Source organism: Odontesthes bonariensis, chromosome 7 (genome assembly GCF_027942865.1).
Source record: "Odontesthes bonariensis isolate fOdoBon6 chromosome 7, fOdoBon6.hap1, whole genome shotgun sequence".
Taxonomy (NCBI): Eukaryota; Metazoa; Chordata; class Actinopteri; order Atheriniformes; family Atherinopsidae; genus Odontesthes; species Odontesthes bonariensis.
In genome coordinates this window covers 10,964,713-10,987,566 of record NC_134512.1, presented here as the reverse complement: position 1 = coordinate 10,987,566, position 22,854 = coordinate 10,964,713, and the positions used below count along the sequence as shown (strand labels likewise).

The 22,854-nt window shown below is 40.1% G+C and overlaps 1 protein-coding gene across 1 annotated transcript in view; it reads left to right on the top strand.

The window, feature by feature from the left end:
* LOC142383745 (neural-cadherin-like) overlaps positions 1-22,854 on the top strand; it is a 121,085-nt gene that overhangs the window by 74,366 nt on the left and 23,865 nt on the right. Inside the window, exons 12-22 of the mRNA XM_075469443.1 lie at positions 3,866-4,033; positions 7,851-8,100; positions 8,415-8,542; positions 8,938-9,124; positions 14,095-14,238; positions 15,599-15,882; positions 16,409-18,017; positions 18,739-18,832; positions 19,620-19,804; positions 21,537-21,766; positions 22,214-22,491. Of these exons, the coding sequence (XP_075325558.1) occupies positions 3,866-4,033; positions 7,851-8,100; positions 8,415-8,542; positions 8,938-9,124; positions 14,095-14,238; positions 15,599-15,882; positions 16,409-18,017; positions 18,739-18,832; positions 19,620-19,804; positions 21,537-21,766; positions 22,214-22,491 (3,557 nt within the window). The remainder of the gene's footprint in view (positions 1-3,865; positions 4,034-7,850; positions 8,101-8,414; positions 8,543-8,937; positions 9,125-14,094; positions 14,239-15,598; positions 15,883-16,408; positions 18,018-18,738; positions 18,833-19,619; positions 19,805-21,536; positions 21,767-22,213; positions 22,492-22,854) is intronic.

Sequence of the window (22,854 nt, the reverse complement as noted above, 5' to 3'; positions counted from 1 at the left end):
TTTTACGTGTTTTTGTTCGTCCCTCGCCATCCACGTCCTTCTACGTCGCACGTCCTAACCTCCGCTGTTTCACGCCATCATCACCTTTTCCTACCAAGAAAGCCAACTCCAAGCAACCTTTTATTAATCTTCTGTGAACTTAAGTTCACTTCATCAGAGAAGCAACGGACCCACTGACACTAAGAAGATTCGACCATCTAACCCCAGTCCTCGGCACCATCGTTTCGGTTTCCCGGTGAAAGAAGCAACTGAGAAGTCCGCTAAAGTCAGCCACCACAGCCAGGAAGGCCCAGAGAGCGGAAGAGAAATCCCCTCGGACCCGCGTGGCCGCTACCGTGGTCCGAACCGACTGAACAGAACTTCAGCACAGTAAGACCGACCCGTTTTCACCTTAAAGTGGGTTTGATGGATGTCTCGAAGCTTTCACAGAATGATACATTAATCCGAAATGTCAGTATTTAGCGTCAAATAGTCAGCCAACCTAAACTATTTGAATACATCCAGTATCTCCCCATTCCCCATATTTTATTTTATATTCACTAAGTGTTTTATATAATCACCCATATTCCATGCATCTCCTGTTTGTTTAAAGGTTCATGTCTAAGATCATATCATTGTAATAAACAGCTCATATATCTATATATATGTTATAATCACAGATTGTGTCGTATGCTTTCTTTACGTAATGTCTGTCCAACCAAACGAGAACTTCACAAAAGTAGCGAGATATGAGACTGAATATTAATTGAATATTAATTGAATGATTAATTTAACACCAGGATCGTAAGATTTCGAACAGTTTTCCTACCTGACTGTGACTTAAATTAAGTCAAAACCTAGGTAGGTGGTGCCCTGAATTCGAGGTAAGGTTTATTTGAGACTGTAAGAACATCTCATAAATCCTTATATTTAATAGGTATATAAATACCCGGTAACGCTACAGACTGCTGAGAGCAAGTCAAAAAGTGGATTAACCAAAATTTCCTTCAGTTAAATCAAGAAAAAACTGAGGTCATTGTGTTTGGCAACAAAGAGAAGAGGTTTGCTGTCAGTAAACACCTTGAGTCACTGTCTCTAAAAACTAAAGACCAAGTACGGAACCTCGGCGTGCTGATAGACTCAGATCTGACCTTCAACAGTCATATCAAATCAGTCACCAAATCAGCCTTTTATCAACTTAAGAACATATCCAGGATTAAGGGTTTCATGTCCCAAACAGATCAGGAGAAGCTGATTCATGCTTTCATCTCCAGCAGACTTGACTACTGTAACGGTCTTCTGACTGGACTCCCCCAAAAGAGTCTCAAACAGCTGCAGCTCATTCAGAACGCTGCAGCCCGAGTTTTAACCAGAACAAAGAGATCAGATCACATCACCCCAGTTCTCAAGTCTTTACATTGGCTCCCAGTCAGATACAGAATAGATTTTTAAGTTCTGCTACTCGTCTACAAATCACAGAATGGTTTAGGTCCACAATACATGAATGACATGCTAGCAGAGTATAAACCCAGCAGAGCTCTGAGATCTGCTGACTCAGGTCAGATAGTGGAGCCCAGAGTTCAAACTAGACACGGTGAAGAAGCTTTTAGCTGTTATGCTGCACACAACTGGAACAAACTACCAGCAGAACTGAAATCAGCCACAACTGTAAGCACTTTTAAATCCAGGTTAAAAACATTTCTCTTTCGGTGTGCGTATGGTTGAGTTTATATCGTTCTTTTTCCCCTCTTCTTTGATTGCTTTTAACTGTGTTTTCAATTTTTATTCTATTTTTTTTTCTCTTTAAATTGCTGCTTTATGCTGTTCTTTTAAATGCCTTGTCTTTATGTAAAGCACATTAAGTTGCCTGTGGTATGAAATGCGCTATATAAATAAAGATGCCTTGCCTTGCCTTGCCTTGCCTTACCATCTGTGGAAAAACTTAAACACTAAGTCAACCAGTTGGATAACACATACAATATTAAAACAGGTCTTTTGCAAATGTGATTAATTTCAATTACAAATAATAACGTTCATTTTAAAAACTACCTACAAAGATTAACATGCCGCCTATCACCCACCGCTGTTTGTCAACAGTTTTTTTTTTCTTCCAAGCGATTTACTGCGTGATGCAACACACTGTTTTCCATTTTTTCACAAGTAATTATTGACTTTCTGTGGCCTATTCTTCCTGTTTTTCTTTAGTTATTCAAAAAAAGTTGGAATAGACACTATAGCACTGTGGGGCTGTTTATTATTTAGTATATTTCTCTGCAGCCTGGTGTTTTATGTCTCTGGCAATATTGACTTCATGTTTTGACCACTGACTTCATGCAAAATTGAAAGTGTTAAGTCCAAAAACTCACCAACCAAAGCGGCTGCATATTTTAGGATAGTTTCAAAAGCGATTTGAATCACCCCACAATCTCTGTGCTGTAGCTAAAATAATAAAAGCACTTCATTAAATTTTAAGTGTCAGCTGGTCTCAAACAGGGCTTTATTTTGATTTTCTCATTAGATTCTAATAGCATTGTAATCAATATTAAGAACAAATACGCTTAAAAATAAAATGTGCAGCAATGTTCCCAGCTTTGAGATACAAAGGTTGCCTTTTCATTGCAATAATGGGGAGAAAGACTACTGGACACAAAAAGGTATTTTTATATCCTACTGTATATGGATATGTTCTCGTTGAGATTTTGAAAAAACAAAACAAAAAAAACAATAAGACAACAACCCTGTAATACAAACTTAAAAGACAAACATTTTGCCGGATGCTATTTTATAAAGCAGTTGCTGGTTTTAATAAAAATTACAACATTTTTTCCCTGAATTTAAGTGCTGCTCAAGAGTTGTTCACACTTATTGGATTGTCCCAGGAATTGCAAATCAAATTCTGAAATCAAGGGAGATCCCTTTTTTTTTCTGACCACTCCTGCATAAAAATAGACTTGCTATATGCATTAATGGGACAATGGATGGTGGGTGAAATGGTACAATTTAACACTTCAATCAATATTTAAGCATTTAAGCAATATTCAAGCAATCTCATTTACAATCTGAATTACTATATATATACTGATATACTAGCTTATACTGCAGCTTTTGTTGTTTCTTGAGTAAATTTATTATTTCCTCATCATTTCCTGATGTTCATCCTGCAAGTTTAGAGCCACGAATCAGCTGTGGGTGATTTGATCACAGACTACACCCAGATTTAAATATCTGGATTATATTGCTGCTGCCATCTTCTGACGGTGACCACAAAGCCACTGCTGCAGTGCAGAGGAAATGTTACTCAACTCAAAATATGTCAAGATGATTCTTGGGTATTATTGACCATTTTCTTTGGACATCAAGAATATATACTATATTTTACACTTCAGACATCTTGGCTTTTTATTTGTAAGGGAAACCGTTCTGAGACGTTGTCATGAAAGTATTTGATATTGATGCCTGTATAAGTCATGTGCAGATCACAAACGCCTCTTAAATCTAATCAAATCTTATAAAATAAAAATAAAAAAAAAATACATAAATAGATTTAATACTTAATCAAAGAGTGAGAAAGTAATTCATCTAACCAAGTCTGAAACTCATCTTAAACATCAACTCCTCTCTTATTAAGTCCCAGTCTACCCTGATTGGTCAACTGATTAACTAAAGAAAGCAGAGGGTGAGCCGCTGCTTACACTTTTTGGGGCTTTGTAACTGGAGACCTTTTAGATGCAATGAAAAAGCATGCACAAAACTAATGAAAAGTATTAAAACCCTAAAAAATGATACTGTCCTTTTTTAAGGGATGATTTAATTTTTCGGTTGATTATTTCATTAACCCATAACATCATGACCCTTTCAACAACTGGACTGTTACTGTTGTCCACAGAGAACCTACATCACACGGGACATCATAGCAACAGATGGAGGAAATCGCAGCACTTCTGTGGAGTTGGCAGTCACCATCACTAATGTGAAGAACCAGCCTCCACAGTGGGAAAAAGATAGCTACAGTGTCGTCATACCAGAGAACACTGCCAGGGACACACCCATAGTGGTATGATTGCATGGAACTTTAAATTACTAAATTGCCCATGTCAGGACACATGCTGTCATGCTTGTTTTTCTTCCTATCTGGGGTTACTGTAATTGAACCAAGTGTCTGTTTGCTTGCCCTCTTGGATTAGTGCAGAGTGTGAGGGTTATTTTTACACTGTGTTTTCTTTGTGCTCAGAACACACCTTTGAAAGCTTGTCAGTGGAAAATCTGTAATAGATTGATGCTATAAGAAAAAGCTGACATTAAACCACATGTACTAAGCAAGGTTCATGACTAGAGGCCAATTAAATCCATTCAAAGTATCTTTGATGTAAAAAAAAAAATATATATAGCCATCAATCTGAAGAATGAAAAAACTTTCAAGGTCTTCACAAGGGAAGTCACTTAGAGATAGGAGATTTTTTTCAGGATTTAGACAACAAGTTTGACTTTCATCCTACTATAGCTCTTACTCAGGTAATCAATCATTGCAATACATGTAATCAAAATTTGACACAACCCTTGACATTTTCAGACTACAAACCCCACATGCAGTCTGACCCAGTTATTGTACCCTGTCAGATGAGAATAAATGTTACCTGAGCCACCTCAAATAATGAAAGAGTTTGGCAAGTGGGAAATAGGCTTATTCACTTCTTTTCACTTGGACATAAAGCTTGATACCACTCAATGTCTGTTAATTACCTAACTGTAGCCTGCAGCAAGTTTCTCCAGCTCAAAATAAAGCTTGGAAAACAGTTAAAACAGTTAGTAGCTTTGTCCAAAGTCAAAGAGACATGCCTAATGCTGCGTGTACACCAAGAGCGACCTACGCTACCTGAGCGCCGGAAATCATTATTTCTCTATGGAGGGTGAGCTAACTGGGCTACCAGAGCGGATTCGCCAGTGGTGAAGAGAACTGCGCTACCAGAGCGGATTCCAGAGATTAAACTCAAACTAACATTATGGTAATGAGCTATGACGCGTTTCGGCGAAAACCAATGACAATCCACAGATTGTAGGGGTCCGACAATCCGCGGGGTTCGCGGAAACAGACGTGTAAACTTTGGTTCCTATCCAAACCATAGTCGTTTAATCCTGAGACTGTTGCAATTGCCGTGTCGAGTGCTTCAATACAATAATGTAGTAACCCCACGCATACCTTTCTCACTGCAATTAAGTTTTATTTCGGATTTTATTTCGAATTTAGTTTCTTTTTCACAGCTGCCTCTGCTATTCCTGCTCTTCTCAGGTGTACCTAATGTAGTTTTACATCATTTGTAACGTGATGTATATCTTGTATAACAAATTGTAAATAACAACACGTTTATTCGTGTCCCTGCCCTCACTTTCCTCATGTTTTTTTCCGCGGGGGTGCTGCACAGCCGCGGGGCCTTTAGAAATTTAACATTCTAAATATGACGTCACAAGCTACCAAAGCAAATTCTCAAGCGAAGCTTCTCCAGCTACCTACGCTACCTGAGCGCCGGAAATCATTATTTCTCTATGGAGGGTGAGCTAATTGGGCTACCAGAGCGAATTCGCCAGTGGTGAAGAGAACTGCGCTACCAGAGCGGATTCCAGCGATTAAACTCAAGCTAACTTTATGGTAATGAGCTGTGACGCGGTTCGGCGAAAACCAATGACAATCCACAGATTGTAGGGGTCCGACAATCCGCGTGGTTCGCGGAAACAGACGTGTAAACTTTGGTTCCTATCCAAACAATAGTCGTTTAATCCTGAGACTGTTGCAAATGCCGTATCGAGTGCTTCAATACAATAATGTAGTAACCCCACGCATACCTTTCTCACTGCAATTAAGTTTTATTTCGGATTTCATTTCAAATTTAGTTTATTTTGCAGCTGCCTCTGCTATTCCTGCTCTTCTCAGGTGTACCTAATGTAGTTTTACATCATTTGTAACGTGATGTATATCTTGTATAACAAATTGTAAATAACAACACGTTTATTCGTGTCCCTGCCCTCACTTTCCTCATGTTTTTTTTCCGCGGGGGTGCTGCACAGCCGCTGGGCCTTTAAAAATTGAACATTCTAAATGTGACGTCACGAGCTACCAAAGCTACCAAAGCAAATTCTCAAGCGAAGCTTCTCCAGCTACCTCTGCTACCAGGTAGCGTAGGTCGCTCTTGGTGTACACGCAGCATAACAGTGGTCCTGAAGCGCACTAATTAACAAATTGTATCTCATTTGTTTTGCCAGATTAACTTTGTTACCAGCTTTTGTGCTAAGCTAAGCTAATCGCCTCCAAGCTCCAGCTCACACAAACATAAGAGTGGTATCATCTGACACTCGGCAAGAAAGCGAATAATCACATTTCCCAAAATGCTAAATTATTCCTTTAAGTCCAGAATGATATCCGTCTTTAGCAGCTTGAAGCAGTTGAGCATGAGGCCAGAGCCAAGAAACCATTACATGGCATAAGACCAGGGGCAAATATCTATCTGTGTCCTGCAGGAAAAATACTAGCCCTTCTTGAGCTCACTTATTGACATATGATATTTTTTGTTTGATCTTTCCAGAAAAAATGTAAAAAGTTCTGCAATTATACAAGAAGTCAAATGCTTTCATTAGTTCTTGGCTGGACTTGCTGACCTCATGGAGTCTTGCTGCAACTATGAAATTACAATGTGAAGGTTTCTGGCACAGCTTCACCTTTTTCCAAGGTGCAAGGAGAGGAGAAAAATGAAAGCGGCCAACACTCCAGGAACTCAAACAGCATTTAAAGAATTAGTTTGTAAACTACACGTCTTTGCTTCCTTGCAGAGAAAATCAATAACAATTTTATGTGTGTCCATTCTATAAACCTTTAGTTGCCCTGTAATTTGCAAACAGTTGCAGAGGTCAAAACTCCAGTAACATAGTATGTAGAACAACTTTATGAGACAAATGTGTTTCCTTTAGTTATGTCATCATAAAACATTCAATAAAATGCATTTTAAGTGAATATAAAACAAATATATGAACAAACCAGTCAAGTTTATCCACTTAAATCGAGTGTGTCATCCAAAGGGGTGGCTTGGGTCTGTAGTTGGGCACATCTATTTATTCATAGCACAAACTTTACAAAAAAAAACTAAAAAGTTACTATTGCAAAAGTCAGTCTACTTGAGTTATCAGTTGTTTTTGCACACAAGAAATGCATCAACAATGTGGTGTTAAGATACAATAAAAGGAAGGAATTTTTTTCCTTGAGGTCAGTACAGTATGTGTGCCTCCTGGTAATCAACAATCTGATCTAGACATTTGTAATTTCATAAAAATCTAATTAGGGTACAGACAAAGGAGGTCAGATTAACTAAGAAAGTTGTAGACCTTATTGTCTTTGTTCAGATAACAAGGCAATGTTACAGTAACTCTAGGTCTTGCTGGCGGTCAGAGATAATGTATAAGGATTCATGTGGCTACATCTGGGTCATTTTAGAAAAATTAATAACTGAGAGCCGTTAGCTACATGATTGAAAACTGGGTACAAAGAGTTTAATGTGGAACCTTAAAAAGCTTTGACCTGTGGAAACAATCGGTCTACTGGGTCTTTGTTTCTTTAAAGAGATATAATTATCAAGAACAAAACACCTCCAGTAATGATATATTTCTTGGGTGAATTACATCTGAGCTTCTTAAAAGGATGATTTTTTTTAGGTAATTAAATAACTATTTCTGTGAGGATCAACAGCATTTGGTTCATGATTTACTAAACTCAGAGTTGTTTTTTCTATTTTGTTTTTTTCTATTTTTTCTATTATGCTCACCTTATATCAGCATTCCCTGACATCCAGGCCAAGTTTAACCATCATTAAACTTCCCATATTTTTCAGACAATTAAGGCAACCTCTCAGTTGGGTGACCCAAGGGTGACCTACAACCTTGAGGATGGGATGGTCCCTGAAACCAACATGCCAGTTCGTTTCTACCTCTCCCCCAATCGGGAAGATGGCTCTGCATCTATTCTGGTGTCTGAGCCGCTAGACTACGAGACCACTCCCTTATTCTCTCTCCAAGTCCGGGCGCAAAACGTAGCCGCAGTGCCTCTTGCTGCTTTCACAAGAGTTTATGTTAATATTACAGGTATATTTTTTTACTCCTTTGTCATCAGATATGTAAAAGAGATTGGTAGATTTCATCATTCAGTTGGAATTTTTTTCAAGGATGTGTTATATACTTTATATTGTGTAATGCATTTCATTAAGATTAGATATCAAAGTACAATTAATTTGTATGATGAAAAGATAAGACAACACATTTATGTAGTTAATCATTTTATGTTTGAGAGAAAAAAGATATCTGCATCTGGCACAGTTCTAAATACTTGAGAGTTTAATACAGACACACTGTGGAAATAAAATGATCATTTTGCTACTAAATCTTTGTTCTTTTCTAAGATGTCAACGACAACGTGCCATTTTTCACATCCTCAATCTACGAGGCCTCAGTGACTGAAGGAGCAGAGATAGGGACTTCAGTTCTCCAAGTGTCTGCTCACGACAAAGACCTGGGTCTTAACGGAGAGGTTTGTGGTGATCTGTTTGTGTTCAAGTTCTGAAAGAACAGGAAATGACAAGCTTTCACAAAAATCCACAGAGTGATTTTTCATTGCTAAACCATCCCTGTCACACCGGAAGGAACATTATGTAACATCACGCCCCACTCCCTTCAGTGTAGGAGCTTTTATTCCACTGTTGTATTGTTGAGGTAGTGTTCAGAGTTGCTGTCATCAGTTTTCTGAATGATTGTGACAATATTGGCAGACAAGAGTGTCTTGGTTTGATTTAATGAGGAGACGGATTCTGGGAATATGAGGGAGACACCCTGACATTTTCAGATATAGCTCCTTTCATTTCTGTTACTGCAGGTGACTGTTCAAAGTATGGTGTATATTTATTACTTTTCAAATTACCTCCACAGATCACTTACTCTCTGCTGAATGACAGCAGTGGCGACCACCATTTGTTTCGTATTGACCCAAAACACGGGATCATCTACACAGAAGCTGTGTTTGACCGTGAGGCGCGTAGCTCCTACTTACTGGAAGTTCAGTCAGAAGATGGCCAAGAGTCAGCACGACCTGGCAAAAACAAACAGCCCAACACAGGTTAGAAATTAGAAGCATCGACTGATTGGTGGATGGATGGCAGATAGGTGGATGGTTGGATGGGAGGATGGATGAATGCATGGGAAGGATTTTTTATCCAGCAAAAAACATGTATTTGTATTTTACTCTATTATGGGAAATGTTCACAGTTTTGGGACACTCTAAATATAAGGGAAGCAAAATCTGCCACTGTCTTATTATTTGCAGTGTTAAAACTGAATGGTTATGTTTCTAAATTGGCCTAACAGTACGTGTTCATGGTGCCATTTTGGGACATAAGAAGTCAAACTCTTTCATGATACATGGTAGGTGCATACTTTCCATCCAGAAAACTGGAAACCAGCACTGGCTCATCTGGCTTTCACTTGTGGGGAGACAACTTCTAGATTTATAAGTTATGGGTTGTTTGGAAAAAATTTCCTTTTTTTTCACAATGAGTTAATTTGTGTGCAATTTTTTTAACACATGTTGGAGGAAATACCCTGTGCAGTTGCTAAATCTGTGTTCATTTGAATTAACAAAAGCCAACTATAGCTTAAGTTTTTTCAGGAGTTTCTATAGGTGACAGGTACATGCTGGAGGCTCCTTATTTGAAAGAGTTTATAAATGTGAGTCATACGTACTATGTACTATTACATGGCATCAGTGGATCAATGTAAGATGAGGGTTGATCTACTACTGTAGACAACAAAGCAAGGCTGCTCAAGTTCTCCATTGATAAAATAAATTCACAACTCTACAAAATAAAAATTCATGTAGAATATAGTATATACTTTGTTATCTACAGTAGTAGATCAACCCTCATCTTACATTGAAGCTCCCAGATCAAGGAAGTGACGTTGACGCAGCTTTAGCAGCAGAGAAGCTATTAGGCTTGTGTTGACAATAATAAACTCCTGGACTATGTACAAACTTCCAAATGTATCGTTTTGTGAGTACAGACCATATTTGTACTACTGTAGAAGTTTGGTGTCATGGCATGTGATTTTAGTGCGGTAATTTTGGAGATACTGCCAGGGTCCATTAGCGCTTGTACTAAGCTATTCGGAATAACTCAGTAACTCGGCTGATGTTCAGCCAATATCGGAAAAACTTGGCTGGATGTCACGGTTCAAATGACCCTAGGGTGAATCTACTCCAAACCATCACTTTAAGTAGCTTAGAGCGCAAGTTTACTTTTATTTTACTTTTTTTCTTCTTCTTCCTCGTCGAATTTCTGTCGTCATCTGGTATAAGTGATACAATTGGCTATGAATCGCGCGCAAAGCAGCATGGGAAGAACCAGACGCCATTTGATAGACATTCGTAGCGCCCAATAAACGGCTCTAGGCATTCGTAAACCACGCCTCAAATACGAGAAAATGCACACCTAGTTCCCAGACCACCATCTCATCGAGATGGTGGACGCATCAGCCAGGCTAGGTTCTTCCAATGAAGCTGCTTGTTACATAAATTATACTTTTGATTGTAAGCCAATCCGATTTGTCAATCTTGAGTTAGCGACATTACTTGAGTGACATGCCTGCTGCTCCCAGAAGAAGTTGCAAAAAAACTTCAGTGATTTTGATGCACTGAAAAAAAGATTTTTTTTCCATATTTCTACTCCTGCTTTTGGCAAGTACTCATTTGTTATCAAAATCTAAGAGATTAGTGCTTTGAATAAAACATACGTCAGAATTTTACTAGAATTAGAAATATTTTTTATTTTGAGGTCAAAATATGTGTTTTAGCATGCTAGCCAACAGCCCACATGCTGCATCAATAGTCACTGCATATAACATTGTTCATTGCAATGACATAAAGCATGATAAGCATGTGCAGTTTACATCTTTGTAGGCAGAATCTATCCTATTATAGTGTTAAATAGATAATACATGTGTACATTTAGTTTTATTTATTTTTTAATTAACATATTTACCAAGTGGGCTTAAAGGGGACTCCAGCAAAAAAAACACACCATTTAGGGTGGTGGTAAATGAGTATAGCTAATAACTTAAATGCATGATCAATTGATACTTTTTATGTTATGTTACTGCAGCATATATAGATTCATGTCATGTAGTTGTTTTTTAATGTCATGTGTGTAGAATGAAATATTCTGACTTTTAACCAGAAATTCACTGATGTTCCCTTTAAGCCCACCTGCTCCCATTAAGCCCACTTGGCTGTGTTTCAATGGAGATTTTCTCCCTTTTGACTTTTGAACCATTTTCCTGCCTAACTTTGACCTCACCTAATCAATCAGCTTCATAATGCAGATAATTAAATACCCAAATTTAAATATCAGTGATGTTGCATAGGTCAATTCATTCTGGATAGGCCTACATTCTATACATTTTATGTTTTAAATATCAATTAAAGTTATTTGTTTAATTGTAAATACTGAAATTGACTCATTTATTATTCTTAAAAAAATAGTATTGAACCAGGAAACTGCCTTTCTTTCAGTCATTAGGTCTTCAGAAATCTAGATAAAAATATCTGCACTCTCAACCAGCTGGCTGGACCAGAAATTTTGGCCAATTGTAAATGCGAACAGTACAATGTAGGATAGAGATTCAGACAAAATGACAACACATATTGAAAGATGAAGTATTGAAGAGTAATTTCCATTCTAATTTTGATTTTGTTAATGAATAGGTTTTTGGCTACATTCCAAAGAAGACATGTTCTGTGTTGACAACACAGCAAAAGGCTGATCACGCATATTTCAAATACCATTTACAGGCCAGTGGAGAGGAGTGGAGACAAAATGAAAATAGCTATTAAGAGCTAAGACATTACATATTTTAATAGAACAACTTTGGATTGTTAAGATTTTTAAATATATATGTATTTATCAACAAATCATGAAGTGGGCTTATTTGGAACACCCATGGACTTAAAGCAATACAATGTAACTGCTCAAAAAGCCCACTATGGAGCTCCCCCTACAGGCTTGGAGGTAATGTACGGTTACACTGTCGTAAATACAACACCCTTTCGCTTTCACGTTTCACGTTTGTTGACGAACCGGCGAGGAGTCAAAAGGTGCAAGCTATGTCGACCGAGAAGGTAAGAGTAATCAAATGTACCTGGGAGCGTGAGAGGGGTCTATTTGTTTTTGCGGTAGGTGTGCCAGAAAGCAAGTCGAAGTACTTCCGCTCAGCTCCCGGGCCATTCCCGGGCCGGTCCAGCAAAGTTACATAGCACAGTTTTTCCAACTCAGACCCCCGAAGGGCATAGGAGACAGGCCAATCGTAATATTAAAACTCATTCTAGCCGCACAATTTTTTTCAAGCTGTTATTTTAAGGTAGAAATGTTACATAGTATTACTTTAATGGGTACATTAAGTACCCAGTAAGCCCATGCCAGACTTTTGACATATTTTGACAAATTAAACAATAAAAAAAAAATAAATAATTGGTATAAATGAATTATTGACACTTCAAATGAGACATTAGATTATCATTTTAACTAAAATGTTCTCACTTCAATTGGGGCGGTATATATTAAAAATGTCTGAAAAGTAGATTTGGTGGGCTTTATAGGTACGCTTACCCTACTCCTTGCTTGAAAGTCACCCTGGATAAAGTCGTCTGAGTAATGTTATAAACACACTCACAAAGCAAAGTTGTGTGTCTCCCTGCTGATCCTGCCCACAGTAAAGGAATACTACCTGCAATGGAGAATGCAGCATTGAGGAGCTGGAACTGTACCGTACCATAAAATGGGAAAATGCCATTAGTGGATCCTTAGCCTTTTTATGTCAAACTAGTTGGCAGAGTTAACTTTGAAGTGACCCCTGCCTTCAAATAATGTTCCATTCATTAATAGAAAAAAAAAATTCATCGCTTTTTTCTTGTAGGCCTAAAGGGCATACCCAAACTTGATATTTCTATGAACGGTGCTACCTCTGTGCCCTGTGTTTTAAACAGCATTGGTTTAAATACACACCTTGAGATTGACTTTGAAAAGGGAATCTTAATTTGATTTATTCCACAGCCATGACCAGACAGTCTAATGCCTTTCCATGATAAAAGAGCTCAGAAATGTATTGCCATTCTCTTTTTTTGTTACAAACCCTTTCTTGTTCTTGTTTTAATTTTTACTATTCAATATTTAAACTGTATTGTCTTTGTTTATTTACCATGCTCCGTCTGTGAAATTTTGGCAGTCAGAAAATCTGAGTCTGTATCTGAAGTGATGTAATTTGACATTTCTATTCCAAAGTTGGTCTTTTGCCTATATTTGTGAAGCTGGTATTAGAGGTAACGGGTGATGTTTTGGAGCAGCAAAGCCCTCTCTCCTGGGTTGCCAGGGCTGCTTAGCATTTACAATGAGCCTTAGCTGTGTCTACATATCTGTCACATCCAGAAGGGCTCATCTACACTGCAAACATTACCTGGCTCTCTGTCACCTCTGGGATACACCAAAAAGAGGAGAGAAATGTAAAAACAAGCCAAGAAAAAAAATCCACGTTCCCCCATCATCATCTCTTACTGCAGCAGCTCCAAATTACCATGTCACCAATGTGCTCTCTGAGCTGATAATTTACAGTTTTTTTTACTAAAGAAATAAACAGTGTAATGAGGAGGGCACAGATAAGACACAAACACTTGTCATCTTATGAATATTTAACTTTCCCAGTAGAGAGTGTCTATATCTCCTCTCAGCAAAAAAATTGCAGCTGCCTAAAGAGGTTTAGCTGTGATACTGGAATTATATTGTCATCACAGTTAAAATAATAAATAGATCTATTTAAATAATAACGAATCTTTTTAAGTAACGTTGGGTCTGATTTTTCTGTCACTGAGGCAAATGTTGTTAAGTTAAATAGCTATTTAACTCTAAACAGAGACAATGTAATGTAGAATCAATAAACAGATGGAAGGAGAGTAACGCATACTGTACAGTGTTAGTTGAATTGTGGGTGCATGTGTGCGAGTGTGCTTTGCTGTTTAATCTTCTACCATTCTCATTCTTGCAGACACAGCTTATGTGAGGGTTTTTATCAGCGATGTCAACGACAACAAGCCTGTCTTTGCTCAGCGACTGTATGAAGTTGGTGTCGATGAGAATGCAGATGTGGGCCTGGCAGTTGTCACTGTTAGTGCTAATGATGAAGATGAAGGTATTTAAATATACAATCCATTAGTCAAGCAAACTTGATTTGAATAACAGCGGACTATTTTACGAAACTCCTACGACAGGTCTGGATCACTCGTAAATTCTGTTCGTACCTGAAAGAAAACGTAAAATACGAAAAGATTGGTGAATGCGCAAATCCTCTTAAATCACTCGTACGGACTATTTAAGAACAAATCTGTGCGTACGAACGGTTCTTGCATGAGGCCCAATGTTATTTTGGTAGTCTATCAGTCCGTTTTTTATTGAGTTGTGTGCCAAAGAGACACCCTTTTTGCTACATAATAAGTGTATATAGCAGTACACATGAAGTCCCCCTGGGGGCAGACTATTTCAATCTGGCCTGAGCACTGCAAAAATCATGTTACTGCAATCAAGCTGTGTGCCAGATTTAGTAGTCATTTAAGTGAGTGGTAATGCACTGTAGCACATTTGTTCCAAAAAGAGTGACATGCTCCCACACAGTAGGTGGGTGGGATTTAAGCAATAAAGCAGTTGCTCATGCTCTATACAGCACTGGCCTAAGATCCCTTTATCGGGAATGTTTAGGTCCGTTAATCAAGTATTTATGGAGAGCGGGGGTGCAGCTTAGGCTGGGCTGCAGTACTAATGATGAATAGCTGTGGAATAATACCAACCCCCAACATTAGAGTTACAATACTGTTTCATTTGCGCCTAAGAGACCATGCTCAATCTTTCTTGTGTAAAGACCCCACCCTGGCTCTGACTGCTGTAAGCCTGCCAGAGCCCTGTGGGAGACAGGGTGTATTTTGCAGTTATGGCTGTCTTAATAGAACAGATTAGTGAATTTACATGGGATTTTAGCTACTTTAACCCCTCGGGATGATTGAAAGCAAAGACTGTATGTTCCAAAAGATTATCTCATCTATTCCAACATTAAAACATTAGATTGGTGAACACATAAATAAATACAGTGACTGACTTCCTTTTTAGTAAACTGCATCCCCCAACCTCACCTAAGCCTTACAATAATTCTATAGAGGGCACCATCAGGGTGCACAGCGCTGCTCTCCACTCTCATTACTTTTTTTTTTTAATTAGTATCTGATTAAAGCCGAGGACACAAAGTACAAAGTTTCCATTTAATTGAGTAATCAAACAAGAAAGGGTTACAGGAAAATCTTCTAATCCTCAACTCTTGGAGGAAATGAGGTGTAAAACTCCACATAGTTAGTATTAAGTTAAGAAAAGGTACCATATGGAAATTTTCAGTACAGATATTACTCAAACAACATCGTTGATAGCAACCTGCTGTAGATTTGAAAACCTAGTTAAAATGTTACTACACACAATCCTAATTATGCATTTTGTGATATGTGCCACAGGGGCAAATGCCAAGTTACGCTACCAGATAACATCCGGTAATAAAGGTGGGGCTTTTGACATCGAGCCAGAAGTTGGGACCATCTTTATTGCACAGCCGCTGGACTATGAGCAGCAAAAGAGGTACAAGCTACTGGTGCTCGCCTCAGACGGGAAGTGGGAAGACTATGCTGCTGTTGTTGTCACTGTGGTTAATAAGAATGACGAGGCACCTGTGTTCTCCATGAACGAGTACTATGGATCAGTTACAGAGGAGCTTGACGGGTCACCTGTGTTTGTATTACAGGTGAGAGGCTTACTGCAAAAAGATTTTCTCTATTTTTCAGTAATCATTAATCCATACATCTGCAATTATATTTAGTCCTGTCTTTTTTTTTAATCATCATCCTTCTAAACTTTGCTATCATTGTAGCCTTATGTGACAGCTGACTAATGCTTACAATTTCTTATCCTGGCATGTTATTTCAGTTTATCTCCTCCTGCTAATGTTTGAATTGAGCCTGGAACATTATAGAATTTTAATTCCACTAAGTTACAGTGACGGCAGTGATGGATCTTGCACGGGAAAATTCAGCAGTAAGGCTGTCTAACCCACTTTTTGACTAGACGCTAGAAACATTCCTGATCAGAGCTTGTTGCTTTAATTTAGGTGGTCAGAAAAAAAGTGCAAACACTTAAATGAGCTGTCTAAAAAAATCCAAAGCAAAGAAGACTTGGATGATGGTTGAAAAGAGATAAGAGGAAGTAGTAATTGGGGTTTAAATGCATGAGTGAATATCCATTTTCTTAGGAAATTGTCTTTATCCCTGCAGGTGACGGCCACTGACCCAGACAAAGATGCAGATCAGGGTGCCATACGGTACTCCATTCACGGCCAAGGAGCAGAGTCACATTTCATGATCAACGACATCACAGGAGAAATGTATGCTCAGCGTACAATGGACCGAGAAGAGCGTGCAGTCTGGCGATTCGTTGTCATGGCGACGGACGAAGAGGGCGAGGGACTTACTGGTTTTACAGATGTAATCATCAACGTGTGGGACATCAATGACAACGCTCCCGCCTTCTCATGTGCGCCTGATAATTGCCTCAGTAACGTGGCAGAGAACTCTCCTTCTGGAACGTTTGTGGTGGAAATGACAGCAGTCGATCTTGATGACGCAGCCGTTGGTCAAAATGCCATCCTCACTTACCGGATTACAGTGAATGCAGTCAATTCAAACAAAGCAGACCTTTTCACTATTGATTCCAGCACTGGCAGCATATCTGTGGCAGCAGAGGGTCTTGACCGAGAGCTTGCTGACAGCCACCACCTGGTAGTAGAGGCCAGGGATGGTGGGGGTATGACAGGTACAGCTACTGTCACTATTGTGGTAACAGACATCAACGACCATGTTCCAAGGTTTAGAGAGGATTGGTGTGGTGCTCGTGTACCTGAAAGCACACAGGAGGATTCTCCCCTTATGGAGCTGAGTGCAGTGGATCCTGATGATGGCATGTATGGACAGTTGGCATTTAGTGTGGTGGCAGGAGATTCAGAGCAACGATTCTACATGGTTAGTAACAGATTGGAGCAGATGGGCACTCTGAGGCTAAAGAAAAAACTGGACTTTGAGCAGCCTGGGGAACAGCGGTTTAACCTCACCATAAGAGTAGAGGACTCAGACTTTGCGAGCCTTATTCACTGTCTGATTCTGGTGGAGGATGAGAATGATAATGTCCCTGTGTTTATTCCGAGCTCCCACCTGCTCTCCCCTTTGCCTGAGGATGTGACTGTAGGAACCAGCGTGATTCAGGTTGCAGCCGCTGACTCTGACTCAGGCCTAAATGGGGAGGTTTTGTACAGCATTCTCCACCAATCAGACCCATATGGACATTTTACAGTCAGTCGTGCTGGTGTTGTCACTGTCGTCAAGCCACTGGACAGGGAGACAGTGGCAGGTTATGAGCTGGTTGTCATGGCTACAGACCGTGGTACACCAGCACTGACTGGTAGTGTCACGGTCCACTTGCCGTTGCTTGACATGAATGATAACGGACCAGAGTTGGAGACAGCCTACACTCCTGTGCTGTGGGAAAACGGCCCAGCACCTCAAGTGGTTTGGCTCAACCAGAGTTCAGCTCTGCTTCATGTTGTGGACAGAGACTCCCCAGAGCACGGTCCTCCTTTCTTTCTCTCTCTGCCGTCACTTTACTCTGCTGACTTCCACCTTCAGGACCATGGGAACGGCTCTGCCACTCTCACCACCCTACGGAGATTTGACAGGGAAAGGCAGAACGAGTTCCACTTGCCGGTGATAATGATTGACAGTGGCATTCCACCGATAACGGCCACAAACACTCTCACCATTACTATTGGCGATCATAATGATAACGCCCATCAGGCAGGAGAGAAAGATATCTATGTGCATAGCCGCAAGGGTGAGTTGCATCCCTACCCTCATTTCTTTCTTTGTTTTTTGTTTCTGCTTCAGAGCTTTGCACTGCAGGCAGAACTTGACTGAGGAGGGGAACTGAGGATAAATCTGAAGGCAATAGTTATCACTGCTATACCTGCCCGGTGTAGTCTGGAATTCATAATTGCTCTTTTACCTTTATATTCTACCAGTGTTTTGTTATGGTAATAACATAAAATTCTTTCTTAAGCCGTAAGCACATTCATCCCTTGCCAGCCCGATGCCTAAAGCTATTATGAACTTCACTTTATTGCAAAGATCATCATTCTTTTGCCTGTTTTTGTTTTCACCCCCCAGGTAAGTTGGTTAGATACTTTGGCTTGTTAGTGTTTTGATCCTACACACAGCTACATGGTAGTTTTGGTAATTGTGTGAAACAGAAGCACCATGACTCATCCAGGCTGCCATTGTTTACCCAGTTGCAATACTCTGGCACTGCAGGTCGATAATAACATAATCCATACTGAGATAGCCTCGCTTCCTTAAGCCCCACGCTCTCTGAAGTGGAGCATTGAGAGCCTATTCATTCCAGCGGTGGGACTCCACAGTTATGAGCATAATAAGTAGAACAGAACACAAGAATGCAAGATAGGGAGAAGAGAGGGACGAAAAGATAAGTGTTGGCATCAGCAGATTTTGTCCTGACTGAACCAATGTGTGTGCATGTGTGTGTTTACCTTGAACAGGAAGGATGGCAAATGCAGCACTGGGGAAGGTGTATGCCCCAGATCCAGATGACTGGGACAACAAGACATACACTCTAGAGACAAGCGCAGCAAAGTAAGAGCTCACTGCTAAATACATTTTTCTGAAAACATGCAGATCTCTAAATGTGCAGCAGAGGCGCCTTGCAACAAGTACAGCCCAAAATGTAGAAGTTGAGCACTAAAGAGGCAGTGGAATTGGTGATGAGTCTGCATTTCCCCATCAAGGCCTTTGTGAATGATATCACTTGTCTTGAAATGTGTCTATCTGATTTTTCCTCCCAATCTCAGATTAAATTCCCTGACCTCTCATATATGCCACACTTTTCAATAAGATTTTAATAATTGCCATCATCAGTAATTGCCACTCTGGAAAATACAATGAAAATCAAACAGACTGAGAAATCTTTGTCAGCCTGCATAAGATTGTGAAGATGAATCAGCCTGTACGAGCACATTTTAACTACATTGGGGACCTTGTGCGGCTATTCAGTATTCAAACTTTCAAAATCAGATTAGAAATACCATTGGCATATTTGTTTTATTCATATAGAAAATTCTGATAGTTACCATGACAACTATCAAGCATTTTTAGGAGTACTTGGAGCCAAAGAATTCCCTTTTTTTCTCTCCTCTTTTCCTTCTTGGTTGTTTCAATTTTTCTAGTTTCCTCTTATTGTGTTCAAATTAATTCACATTCAGTTTTTGCTGGAGTACACCCAAGTATCACTGACCAGCTCTCCACTTGTCTTTCTGCCAAGAGGCTCAGAAACATAAACAGCCACTTGTCTTTTATTTTCATTCTCTGTCATCTTACACTGAACCAGTCCTTTCCTACCTCACGGCTGCTCTTCTTCTCTCAGGTACTTCAGTCTGAACCAGAGCTCAGGAGTGCTGACCATCCGACAGAGCACTCCAGCAGGCAGCTACTGGTTGAGGGTAGGGGTTTCTGATGGGGTGTGGCCTGATGTAATCTCAGGAGTCAGGGTTCATGTCAGGGAGCTGGAGGAAAAGGCCATCATGTCATCTGCATCGCTGCGTTTGGCAGGTAACGTTTGCAGAAACACAGACATACCTGATGGCACAAATCTGTTTTAGTTCATTATCCAAGGGTGCCAGCAGATCAGCAGCTGAATAGAAGATGCGCTTTGTTTTGCTGCTTATGTCATTACATGACCCCAGAACTGCATATAAAAGCCTTTCTGTTTGATTCCCAGTCTCAATCATTTTTTCAAAAAAAAAAAAAATCTTCTTTGTTATCACTGGTAAATTCTGTTTTGAAGTTGATGTTGAAAGAGGCAGCATCTGCCGCAGGCATGAATAAATTGGTACTTTTCATTGAATGATTATCAGGTTGTCAATCCAGTTAAATCTGAAATAATAGGCTGTCAAGAGCTTTTTTTTATGCTCGCATTGTTTAACATTTCTAAACATTTTAAAGCAACAGTTCACACTGCTTGTTCATAATAGTTTTCTTCTTCTTCTTTGTCTGCACTTTGAAGTTTATATTTAGAGTATTCATTTTTCTGACAGTCTCTCAGATCAAATCTGAGTTATAAAGGTCAATTTGGAAGTGTCAGGTAAAGTCCTTGACATTTAAAAAGCCATTCGCTGAACAGAGTCAAAGACCATTATGGATTCCTCTGACTCCAAGTCGTTATCATATTTGAGAGATTAAAGATGACTGCTCACATTCTCCAGACATTACTGGGAGGTTGCAACCCAAATACGATTGATTTTTGTCAGTTGTTAAAATATTTTGTACAAGGCGGTTTTTCAAGACTTTAACTTTATGTCAGGGAGGAAACAAGTTATTTATACTGGGCTGTGTCAAGACTCATTCACCTTATGGACAAGTCAGTAGCCCCTTTCACACTGCGACCCGCTATCTTAGCGGGTCCAAATTGCACCTTCGACCCGCGTCGAGCAACGTGAACGCTTGGCGTGTCAGGGTGACCCGTGTCGCCTGAAGCCGAGTTCAGGGGGAGTTGCCTAGTGGCAGAGCATCACACGAAACACATAAAATGCTGGGCGTGTACAATGACGTAGGCACAAGCCATGCGTCGGAGGTAGGGTGAAATACACCTGTCTGCATCAAATTTTTCAAACAAACGATGGCGGGACACCTTGAGAACTCATTTTTGCAATGCAGTTCATGGAGATGTTACTTTACGGTGCGTCTTGCTGCGTGGGAAACCGCGCTCTCCCATCTTTCTGGCCAGCCCTTACAGCAGAGGTCCATCTTTCACCGTCCCCGAAATGTGGCGGAAAATAACGTCCTCTGTTCGGGGGCTGAGGAGCTCGCGGACCTCCTTGTCTCCCTAGTTGGCCATATTAAAAAATGTCTCCAACTTGATGTAGGCTAAAACAGAGTAAAACTTGTCCTCACCTGTCGCTGTTGTTCTGAATCAGCTGTACATTCTGTCTTTTAAACTCCTCACGTCACGCCCACGTCCGACCCGCGTCGATTGTGTTCACATCAAACTCGGCTCGGCAAAAAGACTAGGGTCCGACGCGGGTCGAAAGGCGAGTCGAGTTGACGCGGCAGCCCGGGTCGGCAGTGTGAACACAACAGCGGACACGCTAAATTCGCGAATTAAACGCGGGTTATTCGGCAGTGTGAAAGGGGCTAGAGATGAAATGGATCAATAGAGGGAGATGTTAGGCTACCTATTTTGCTAATGGAATCAGGAACTTCATAGTCTTTGATCAACTCTAGTTGTCATTGAAGAGTCAGTAGTTCCTGTATCACGAGCCTTCATTCTCTTTGTCTCCTTTAGGCATTACAGCGAGAGAGTTTATCGACCTGAACATGGAGGGGAAGAGTCGACTGGAGGTGTTCTGGGACTTCCTATCCGAAACCCTATCCGTTAGACCTGGAAGTATCAACATTTTCAGCATAGAGGACAGGGAGCAGAAAACAGTGGACATCCATTTCTATGTGCTCACTAATAGTGGCTATTTGCGCCCTGAGAAACTGCACAGTGCCCTTTCAGCACATAAAAAGAAGGTATATATACATACTGTCAGACTGATAGAGATCTGTGGTAATAAATCAAGCGATACACTTGTTTGCTTGAGGAGGAGATCTAACATGGCTTTTTATCTGCCATTTTATTCTCACACCAAACTTTCTGTCTGTTTACAGCTTGACCCTTTCATGGCTATTTGTCTTTCATTCTATTGTAATTGTCTTCCCTCCCTCTGTGACACACTTTCTTTCAATCATGTTATCATCCTGCATCAACGTGATTATCTTGCCATTTTATCACTTATTTTGCAAGCCTTGTTTTTCTCTTTTGCTTGTATTGTGAGGGTGTTTTGTCCCTCCATATGGTATATGTCTGTTTCCAACTAGCCACCAAAATTGGAGATCCAAATCCCTGTTATCTCCACTGACAGTTAATGTAAATCCCATTTTTGTCTCCCCCTACTTTCTCTTCCATTCTCGCTGCAGCTGGAGTCACTTCTGCGTGTGAATGTGATCCAGGTGCAGGTCGATGAGTGTGTGTACGTCGACTGCAAGGCATCCGGCGGCTGCTACACACAGTTAACCATCAGTGACTCACCCACCTTGATAGACTCTGGTGCTTTATCCCTGGTCTCAGTGAAAGTGACATCCATGCCTGTGTGTGGCTGTGCTGCCAGAGAAATGACCCACCAACCCTGCTCCTCCTACCCAAATAATCCCTGCCTTAATGGGGGAACGTGCATCGACACCCAGAATGGATACAGGTGAGAGGCATGCCTGCAGTTGGACTTGGAAAAAGGCTCTTAAAAGTTTAGAGACATAAATAATATATTCTTTATATACTGCAGTCCTCTCTGTAGTCCTTCAGATCCCTTGTAAAAGTGATTACTAAAAGTGCCCTAAAGACCAAATGGTTTTGAGCTACTCCTCAGTATTGTAAACTGAAGTGAAAAAAGCCTGATTTTCTAAAAGGCAAACTGAATTTGCCGTGGAAGCACTGTTCATATGTCCATATGCTGTATCATACCATATCTTTCAAAGATCAACTGGAAGGCATCTAGTTTTGTAACCTGTGAATTTTAAAGTCATAGTATGCTGTGTTTTGTAAAACCTCCTAGTAGGTAATA